Raw genomic sequence first — 11,155 nt, 5'->3', positions numbered from 1 at the left:
AAGGAGGTACCTAGAATCAAACTTATCTGCACCATCGATCCACTAAAAGAAAAAGAATCTCTCATGGTCCTACACAACGAGATTCCAACAAAATATTATTACCATACTTACACAAATAAAGAAAAAGGACAGTGGAAACAACTTCTTACATTAAAACGATTACATGTGTAGAAGCAACGCGCCGCTGTGTCCGAATATTTTGATTGAAAAACATGGGCCGGAAAACCACAGTCACAGTTAGGGACATGGAGGTCAAGAGGGACGGGGGCATCTTGCTAGACGCGTCGGGGTATAATTCGCCAAAACTCCTCCCGAAACATTTCTTGCATCTAACAAAATGGATGTATTTAATAAATATAAATCAAAACATCACAAATAAATGTCAAAGAAAACCATAACTACAATACAACCGATTTTTTTCTAAGAACCCAAAGCAGTTAACATTAAACCCTAAACCTAAGGTTTCCCATTTGATGCACACCAACGAACTTATAACATAACTACATGCGCCTAGGTTTGCTAGCTTTTTCATGCCTTAGCATCAACCTACAGTTGTATAATACATATATTGAGGGATAGAATAAAACCCTAAGTGATGACGATTATTACGTTCAAAAATTCGACTAATATATACCGAATCGATGTGAAAAAATTAGGAGGGGAGCGAGGATACCTTGCTCTCGAAGATCTACGGATCAAATCAAAGTTTCCAAGGTTCAATATGCCGATTCGTGAGGTAGGGTGAAGTGGGGAGAGAAAAAACCTAAGAGGGAGGAGAAATAAGAGAAAGAACGCTCGGATAGGAAGGTTGGGCCGGGGTTAAATGGCAGGGAGCTCGGCGCTAGCCACTCTGGCGCCGAGCTCGGCGCCAAGATCTACGGCGCCGAGCTCGACGCCACCGAGCTCCCTGCCATGTCACCTACCGAGCCTAGGAGCTCGGCGCCACATGTTAGCTCGGCGCCAGCATCAATGGCGCCGAGCTAAGGATCTATTTTTTAAAATATTTTCTCTAGGGGTCTATTTGTGAGAACCTTCCGAAAAAAGAGGGTAAAATGTAAAAAAATCGGTCGTGAGCACGGCCGCGTAAAAAATTCAGTCGCGAGCACGGCCACCGCCAGCAGCACATCGCCAGGGCTCGGCCCGCACCCGCCCTGGCCATCCTCGCATCCTCCGACGTCACGCGACTATCCCTGGTGCAGGAGGTCGGCTCCATGGTGCCCCACCTAGGCCGCGCAGCCTGCCGTCGCCGAAGTCCAAGTCCAATCCACTGCCGCTGTCGTGGGTTGCTGGGGAGCTATCTGGAGAGCAGAGGAAGCAGAAGCCATCCGGGGCGGTCCTGGGCTCCCTGGAATCAAATTCGGCATAGCACTAAACGGGTAAGTAGGCGCCATATAATGCATACACCTGGGCTATTGACTACCGCTGGCTGCATCATGGATCATTCGGATCGGAAAAATAAATCGAAAAAATAGAATCGGACCGGGCCTCTCACTGTCTCCAGGACATGAAAACGGAAAAAATACACTTGGGGTACCGGCTACCGCTAGCTGCATGGATCGTTCGGATCAGAAAAATAAATCGAAAAAATAGAATCGGACTGGGTCTCTCCAGGACATGAAAACAGGAAAAAATACACCTGGGCTACCGGCTACCGCTGGCTGCATGGATCGTTCGGATCGGAAAAATAAATCGAAAAAATAGAATCGGACTGGGTCTCTCCAGGACATGAATATGGAAAAAATGTAAACCGTAACCGAGTCGATGTCTTAGTTGGATGAAAGATTTTGCGGTAGAAATTTTGCCTCTTTATTATTAGATATAGGTATAGATAAATTTTCTATAAATTTAATTAATTTTAGATTGTTTGACCATAGATATAACTAATTATATTCTTTTTTTTGGACGGTGGTAGTTGCAAACTTAAAAAGCTAAGCAAACTATAAATACGAATAATTTAATGTACTCATATTTTAGTTTGAAAAAAAATTCATATCTTAGCTTAGTGCCAGTTAGGTAAATAGATAGAGAAAAGCAAAATACGGAGACCATTCAAAATTCAAAATTGCCATTAGGCTTTCGCTTACGAAAGGGGAAAACCCATGCAAAGCATTGGTTCCATTCCATTCAGCACTGGGCGGCACCGGCACCCACGCCCACAAGCAGAGCAAGGAAATGGCGATCGCGATCTCGCAGGAGGCCTTCGACTCCATGGTCCGGGAGAACATGGAGGACCTCGGCATGGACCCCGATGAGGCCCTCGCCGACGCCGTTGAGGCGCTCTCCCTCCAGGGCGCTGATCTCTCCGGTAACCACTCTTCGTCAGATCCGCACCTCGACGTTCTCTGCACTCTTGCAATCTTCACCCAGCCCCTCGCTGCTTCGTCCAGGGATCATTAAGCGCGTGCCAGGAGAGGCCACCGCGGCGGAGGTGAGCCCGGTGGTGCGGGTTCTGGACGAGCTGAAGGCCTCTCACAGTGCCAGCGGCGGGTCGGAGCAGGATCTCGACGGACTCGTCTCTCTGCTTGATGAGTTGCGCGGCCTGTGCAGCTCCGGCGAGGGTTCAGAGAATGCAGGGATCGCGGTACGGAATGGCGTCGTGGAGGCGCTCGTTGCCCTGTGCGCGTCCGCTCGGGTTCAGCAGGTGAGGTTGCTTGCATCGGCCTTGAAGACGCTGAGCTCCGTGCTCCGTGGTATGACATTGGTGTGCTTGCGGGTCTTCTGAGATGCGTCATTTTGTTTGGCAACTTACACTGTTCTTCTATTCACAGCATGCTTGTAGTAATGACTTCCCGTTAGCCCGTTTCTTTAAGTAGCATGGCAGCATGTGTATATTCCTGGGTATTGTGAAGATGCATTTGGAAACGGCTATACCCATAATGGGTCTTGTTCTGCTATACCCTGTCGCATATCAGTTATGGTTCTATGCATAGTTATTTACCTCGTTATTATAATCCATTAGTCTTTACTTTTTCTTGATCTTGCACTGCAAACTGGTGCTGAGAAAGGTCTTGTCTACTCTAAATTATACCCTGTCATAGACAATGTCCATTCTGTTTTAACTTCAGGAAATATTCAATCTGCAGATGTGGCAAGCACTGAAAAGTTCAGACAAAGTGAGGGACCCAAAATTGTCATGGATCTCTTGAAAGGAGGCTCAGAAAATTCAGATTTATTGGATGCTGGATTTAGTGTTGTGGCAGCGGGTTCTGCTGGCAATGAAGTTGTGAAAGAGTCCTTTATGGACCTGAAAGTTGATGAACTCATTCTGCGGGTTATGAAGGATAAATCAAAAGCTAATGTGCAAAGCTTGTACGATGCCATACGTGTTCTGTTGACGCCTGATGACAACCGAGTGGTGGCTTCTCAGGTGTGTCCTATATTCACAGTTTTAGTGTTTCACATTGGCAGCTGCACCAGTTTCTATGCTAATTGCTAATATGCGGTGGTTTGTGGAAGTACCTGGCAGTGCATTTGTGATCTTTTATGAAATAGATTGTGACATGGTGAATAGCTTGTGCTAATACCTAGTTGTGTGCATGGGGTGATGATTCATTTGTTAATATTGTAACTTCTTGGTATCATTTCAATAGGAATGCAACAAGAAGAAAAAAAGCAGCATTTCAGTAGTCATTTGAATAGAATCAGATTTCTAACTTGCAATTTAGTACAAAATAGACTTCTAGTAATGATTAGATACTAAAGGAGCATCTTAACATACTATGAAGTGCAAGGTGTTAGCTTCAGTATTTGGTGACATTGTTATGCCTTTTTTTTTTTCTTTTTGTATGCAACCTTTCTCAATGTAATCAGAGCATGTGTATCTCAATTGCAAACTTTGATTCTAAATTTTTCCTTGATGTGTTTATAGCCCAGTGCATATTTTTCCTTGACATGTGGTAATTGAAATATGGACTAACAGATGAACTTGGCCAGGTATATGGATACTCCCGGAGATTTGCTGAAATCGGGGTCGCAGAAGTTCTTGTCAATGCACTTCGTGAGCAAGTCGCTCCTTCCAGCTTGCCATCTGCTTGTGCTGCTTTAAAGTCGATTGCAGTCAATGTAAGCTTTGCAATGTTATCAATTTCTAAGTTGTTCAAGCTTCAGTTTAATTGGAAAAATAACTTCTCAGGAGGGTATCCACTTTGGCAAGTTTGGGATTCAGATTTGAACTAAACTGTATGGAGTTGATTTGATAACCCCGTGTCCAAATAGGCCCTTATTGGTTTAGTCTTTCATCTGTAGCTAGCAGCCCCTGGCAAGTCAAAATTTAATTTTCATGTGGCCAGTATTCAGAAAAATCTAGCGCTTGAAAAATATGAGACTCTTTATAATAAACTGTCAGCCATCCTTGCCATTTCTAATGTTTTTATCATTTATTTCCCTTGAAGAGGAACTATGTTTATAAAGCAAAAGGTAGCTACACCTATTTGGTTATGAGATGACATAGGAGAGCTTTACCATCTTCTGTTGTGTGTTGCCACAGGATGAAATATGTCGTTCCATATCTGAAAGTGGTGGAATTGATGTGCTTCTTCAATGCATTGATGGGGCTGGTGAGCAGAAGAACAAAGTTATAGCAAGATTTTGCTGCTCTTTGTTGTCCAAGGTATGGTAGTGTGCTACAGCACTGCAACCTTTTCTGCTTGAAAACATTCAACTTTCAATAAACCAAACATCACATTTTCTTCTTCTTCTTTAAGCTTGCTGCAAGCGATGCAAACAAGTCTGTTATCATTCAGCAAGGTGGTTTCGATAGGTTCCTAAAGTTGACATCCAGATTTTCTGAAGAGCCTGCTATAATTCAAGAGGTACTATTGAAATTGGAATACTGAAGAATTTCTGTATTGAGATACAGTCCTGAGGTGAATGGATGTGCAGGTTATGTCTATGGTGACGGTCCTCACACTGAGGTCACCAGAAAATGCAGCACGTGCAATGGAAGTAGGCTATGGAACTCTGGCAATACAGTCAATGGAAAGGTTCCCCTCCTCTGGCCAGACTCAGAAGCAAGCATGCCTTATGATTCGCAATCTTGTTGTCCGAAACCCTGAGAACAGGTATGCTGTGGAATGTACACACACATCTTCCTTTTTGACACCATAACCTACGCAGAATCAGTCTGGCTAACAATGAGATCTCTGGACGGCATTCCAATTACATTCGCTATTAATGCAGCAAGTTTATAGACATCCTACATCCTGACATTTGGTGATGCCATTGCAGGACCATCCTGCTTAATGATGGTGCAGAAAAGCTTATTAGAAAGGCCAAGGCGCTGCACGGAAGCTGTAAAGATGCTGCCTCGTCTGCCTTGAGGGACCTGAGCCTGGACAACTACAATGCATAGACACCATAGGAAGTCTACGTAGAGTTAGTTTGACGATGGTAGAATGTTTTGGTGGAAAAATACACGGCGTGAGTTATCAGGTGCCGCACTGAAATGAGTTTGTAGAATTGCACTACTGTGCTTACATTAATGGTTCCAGTTTGTGTGCAATCCAACTTCAGGGCTATGCGCAAAAATAAGCAAAAGCACGTGCATGCAGGTACCACTCGCCGTTAAGTCAATGGTGATTCACTGACCAAAACCGTCTGTCAGCAAACGCGTCTGAGAATCTGACTGTTAAGTCAACGCTAGGCAATATACGTGTCTGAGAATCCGAATGCTCAGTCAATGCCGATTGCCAGGCAATACATTTCTACGAAACGTTGTGAATCATGGATCCATGGTTCCTTCCATGCTGCAAACAAAAAGGCTCTGGTGTCACCCCAACTATTTCGGTCATCTAATGAGGGTATTTCCGGTCGTGCAAACTCCCTTCTGTTACCTGAAGAACATAAAACATGAACTCAGAATGTGCAAGCAAAAACACGTTCAAAACTTTTTTTTTGAAACAATAAAAAAACACATTCAGAACTTTTCATTATCTAAAAAAAAGCACGTTTAAAAAAACCAAAGGATATATTGGGTGTAGGCTGTAAAGCAAGATCTGGTTACTTTACCTAAAAACTTTGACTTGCGACAAGAGAATAACTATGAAAAGTTAAACTTGCAGGATCAGCTATTCTCCTACAAGAGAACAAAACAAATCATCAACACTTCTGCTCAACAATATTAGCAGGCAATGACTCGTGTCATATACAAAGATCCAGACTAACACTTTTATAAGGAAAATAACAGAATGTGGTAGTAGAAAAGTACTTTGTCACCCTTCTCTGATCCTCCTGAAGGTTGGAACAACTTTGAAAACGCCTTCTTTTCCCGATCTCGCCTGTCAGAAATCTGCCAGAATTGCCAGTGAAAATCAAGAAAAAGATGGTATCTTAGTCCTAAGATTCACGGAAGTAACAAACCAACCTTCTTTTTTGCAGCAGCAAGCTCTCGCTTAATTCCTCCTGGAGGATATCACAAACAAAATCCAGTGGTTTCAGTTGTGAACAAAAGATTAATAACAAGTGAAGAAGATAGGGTGATACACAAACCATCATTTGGCTCTAACTCCAGCGCTTGCTTGAAGCTCTCAACTGCTGCATCAATATGGTTGAGTGCCATGCGTACCTGCAAATGTGGTACAATGTGAAACCTGACGTGTCTGAAAGGAGGTTTGAATTGACTATGAAGACACTAAAAGTCAGTCCTACCAATGCCAAGACAACAAGGACATAATACGGTATCAGTAATGGCAAGAATTGTACTTACAAAACTACGATAGTGTGGCAGGAATGTGACATATAAGTAGACATACCATCGAAAAGAGCACATGCAAATAAGCCAGTTATATTCTCCGCATACATCATTATGTAAGAAAAACTCTCCAAATACATATACATATAGAGAAAAAATCATGGGAAAAGTAATGCTTCATTAGTCACAGTTTTTGGTCAAACCAGGCTTATTGCACATACATGACACATAAGGTTATTTGTGATATGATGTTTCAAGTTTAAAAATTTCCACAATTCAATACCAAAGACAGACATTAACCTGTCCTTGTCGGAAAAAGCTTTCGCATTGTCCTCCCTTTCACGCAGTGCAAAATCAGCATCTAACAAAGCACCCTCGAAATCTCCCAACTTCAGTTTGCAAGCCTGAAGAAGTTATAACTGGCTTCAATATACTAGCAAGACATAGTAATGTTTGCACATCTAACGGACAGCTCAACTGTAGGTACAGTTGAGGAAACACTAATAATGCAGAAAATAGAACCTTGCAAAAAGTTATACTACAGAATCAGAAATCTGTGCACGAACAAGAGGATGAAACGGAACTTACACAGCTATTTGTGAATATAACTGACTTTGTTTTTCGCAGAGCGGTGCTCCTCTCTGACATAAATAGACTGTCAGGACTAAAAGAAAAATGTGCGCTGATCTTTAATTACCAAGCTTTTGAATAAACAAACTGAGCAGTGATGAGAAAAAGGGAAAACTACCTTCATCAATGTCTTCTTTCTCCCAGCAAAGATCTAAGTACCGCATGGATTTCCTGTATTTTCTGAGCGCTGTCTTGTAATCCTGTTTCTGTATAGAGGCAGTAGCAAAAGTTGCAACATCCAAAATGCATTTAGGTTTAGCAAACAATTTGGCTAAAATCAAAACGCAAGATATGCAGACTGTAGCTGGGTTTTCAAAGTAGCTAACTTATCAAGTGGAGTTCACTAATGTGTTCACAAAATGCTGTGTTTTGAAATTGACATGAAGTTCATTAGCTAACTGCATGGCTTCTAGTTTGCTACTAACCTGAATAGCCTAATAGTGACAGTCTGCCACAGTTGAAATCATGCATAGACTTAAAAAGAGTACATGACATTAAGATGCAGTCAAGAAAAGAAAAGGAACCTTGAAGCTTTCATTTCCAAAAGCCTTTGCAGACTCCACAGCACCCATCCACCAAGAAATTTCTGCAGGCTTTTCATCGAGATCAATCGGCCAATCAGGATACATGTCACCATCCATGAAAAAATTTACAACTCCATCATTGGCACCTTCTGGAAGTTCTCCACAATCAACAATAACAATATCATCAGTCGGACGATCAGCTTCATCAACAGAAATATGCTCCATTGCGCGAACCACCCCCATTCCTTTTATAGCCCTTCCAAAAACAACATGATTCCCATCCAGATGAGATGTTCGGGTGGTAGTGATGAAAAACTGAGACCCATTTGTGTTGGGGCCAGCATTTGCCATTGATAGCATCCCTTTTCTCTCATGCTTCAAGATAAAATTCTCATCCTCAAAATTCAATCCATATATCGACTGCCCCCCAGTTCCATCACCAACAGTTATATCTCCACCTTGCACCATAAAACCCTTGACTATGCGATGAAAACATGAGCCCTGAAAGTAACATTTTTGGTGGCAAGAAGCATTTAAGGTTGTCAGGGGAAAAAAATCTTGGAGGTTAAAAATCTAGGCAGAAAAACAGACATCAATTGGCAGAGGACAAAAGTGGAATTAGTTGTCGAGAAAGAACAGACCAATTCTGGTCTATATAACAAAGGCTTACCATCATCTTTCTTTCAGCAAAGGAATGGATACATGATTTATTAAGTCTGAAGGCAATGATTATGCACTTCTGCTAACTATATCCAACTAACATCATAGACACCACCAAACTCTTACGAAGAAATGGTAAAGCAACTCCCACAATATGCACCATTACAAAGTACAAAGCATGGAAGTCCCACTAAGATAATTGCACAACTGGATACATGTACTTGCAAAAAGCAGTGGAAAGTGTAGTCACTACTGTGTCAATTATGTATTTGAGTAATGCTCATGCATCATCATTCCAACACAAGATTTTGAAGAATCTCAGCTTTTAAAGTGACAATTGACAAACCTCACTCAAAATGTTAACCATCTCAAACCAAGTAGGCCATATCACACCATACACTGCTAACAAAACACCGTCCACACAAAGTGTTAGCCACAGAAAAATATATGAAATTTGATAGCCCAATGCTATGTCCGTATGTGTGGGTTTTCATCAAGTACTTCAGACTACTAGAAAGAATGCAACTATTGGAAGGACAAATGCAGGTTAAGTAAGGATGAAAACGGAACGGAAATATCCCGAACCGAACCGCATCGTTTTCTATATTTAATCCGACCGAATCCGCTTTTTCTTGTCCGACTTTACCGTTTTCGCTTTCGCATTTGAGATGTTTCGTATTTCGAATGTAAAAGTAGAAAACGGTTTACACATTTTTCGACCGTTTTCTACTTTTCTACTTTTAATTTGAAATATTCCGAATTCAAAATTCGGTTTAAACCGAATTTGGCCAACTGCACAGGTCATACAGCCCAATTACAGGCTGCTCACCACGCAACTGTGTTCTTTCTACCGGTGGCTAGCTGCCCTCTCTTATAGACGGCGCCTAGCCTCATCTCTCTTATTATGTATTTGGTCGTGCACTTGTTTAATGCTATGCACTTGAACTAGATCATGCACTTGTTAGTTGTGAACTTGTTATGTATTTGGTCGTGCACTTGTTTAATGCTATGCACTGTGGGTCGGTATTTCGTATTGAATTTTCGCATACCGACCGTGTTCGACATAATTCCGCTCGAATTGGTTCGTTTTCGAAATTCTAGATATTCCGTAAGTTCGTGTTCGTTTTCGTGTCCGGCTTGTCCGCTTTCGCTTTCGCTTTCGTATTTCAAATGTAAAAGTAGAAAACGGTTGAGGAGTTTTTCGACCGAGTTCGACCGTTTTCATCCTTAATGTTAAGTGTGGTGAGGTCCAAAATAGAGGTAGGGCTATGTGTTACCTGTACCAGCACTGTAGCACCACTAATAGGCAGTACTACATCAAAACTAATTGCAAAGCAGCACAGCAATTTAGATTTTACAAAAAACAAAAGCAAACAACATTACAACCAAACAGTTCTAATAAAGACCCCACAAACGAGTCCGTCGAATCAAAGCAGAAGGCCTTGGAAAGAGAGCACTGAATGAAGTAAAACAAAATCTACAAACTAAAACTACAATCGCACGTCACTAGCACATCAAAAACTTAGATCGGCAAAACCGCGTTGGATAAGCTGCTATAACAGTACATCTGCACCGATGAAGTTGCATTTATTTAGTACATCAGACCAGGCTCCGAGAGCCAGGGGGGACTTTTACTGACAGTAAAAAGCGCACCAGAAGCTGACAGCTGCAACAGTCGGCGCGATATCATTGTACTGGTTCATGAGTCACACCTGACGAAGTTTACAGCTAAAATTCGACCGAGCGAACGTTAGGAACTCGGTTGTTACAGAATTGAGAACCAAATTAATCTCTAGCAAACCTCTCTATTTGTACCAACCAAAATTCCAAAACCTAATTGCTAATCTTCGAATCGCACTAATAGAGAGGACGAACCCCAATTCGACCAACAAAATCACACGACTCCCATATCGAAATGCCTACACTGCCGCACTAAACCCCGACAGGCAACCGCACCACATCAAACCCCACCCCCCTGCAGCCGAAAACACGAAAAAAAAAATGCACACGGGAGCCAACCGGAGCGGACCTTGTAGTGGAGCTTCACGCCGGTTTCGGGGCCGACGCCCTTCTCGCCGGTGCAGAGCGCGCGGAAGTTCTCCGCCGTGCGCGGCGCCACGGAGGCGTAGAGCTCCACCACGATCCGCCCCTCCAGCTCCCCGCCGATGCTCACGTCGAGGAAGCACCTAGGGTTCCTCGCCACCACCTCCTCCGCGGCCGCCGCCTCAGCAGCCGCAGCCGCAGCCGCGGAGCCCTCGCCGCCGTCATCCATTGCCACGACAAGCTGGGGAGGAGGGAGCAAGACCTAGCGAAGGACTTGTCAAGGCGCGCGACGGTGGCGGCGGCGTGAGCGAAGAAAAGCGAGGCGACGGTGTGTTGCTGCAACACTGTTGCAGCTTTGCAGGCTCGCAGAGCAGCGTCGGGCGGCGTGGTCAGTTCAAAAAAGGAGGGAGGGGAGGAGGATTGGGAGGACCGGACCGGACAGGACAGGACAGGACAGGACAACACTGTTGCAGTTTGTTGCTGCCACCGTGCTGGGCCGGTTGGCCTAGACGGCCACGTTTTTTTTTAATATAACAGAAAATCATATGTTTTGAGCCCATGTCTTGAAAAATACTTTTAACCTACGCAACTTTCACGACAGTAGGTACTG

The 11,155-nt window shown here is 43.3% G+C and overlaps 1 protein-coding gene and 1 pseudogene across 1 annotated transcript; one reads left to right on the top strand and one right to left on the bottom strand.

Moving 5' to 3' along the window:
* Positions 1-2,021: 2,021 nt before the first annotated feature.
* Positions 2,022-5,510, top strand: LOC136478145 (uncharacterized). Its single transcript, XM_066476489.1, has 8 exons — positions 2,022-2,305; positions 2,388-2,690; positions 3,084-3,367; positions 3,934-4,062; positions 4,487-4,609; positions 4,704-4,811; positions 4,882-5,060; positions 5,227-5,510. Exons 1-8 carry the CDS (start codon positions 2,173-2,175, stop codon positions 5,348-5,350), a joined length of 1,383 nt encoding a protein of 460 aa, XP_066332586.1. The 5' UTR covers positions 2,022-2,172; the 3' UTR covers positions 5,351-5,510.
* A 182-nt stretch (positions 5,511-5,692) lies between these two features.
* On the bottom strand, positions 5,693-10,892 carry LOC136478147 (peptidyl-prolyl cis-trans isomerase CYP40-like; annotated as a pseudogene).
* Between the last annotated feature and the right edge of the window lie 263 nt (positions 10,893-11,155).

The sequence above is a fragment of the Miscanthus floridulus genome, chromosome 8 (genome assembly GCF_019320115.1).
Source record: "Miscanthus floridulus cultivar M001 chromosome 8, ASM1932011v1, whole genome shotgun sequence".
NCBI lineage: Eukaryota > Viridiplantae > Streptophyta > Magnoliopsida > Poales > Poaceae > Miscanthus > Miscanthus floridulus.
The sequence above is the reverse complement of the archived record's forward strand: the minus strand, read 5'-3'. Positions and strand labels throughout refer to the sequence as shown.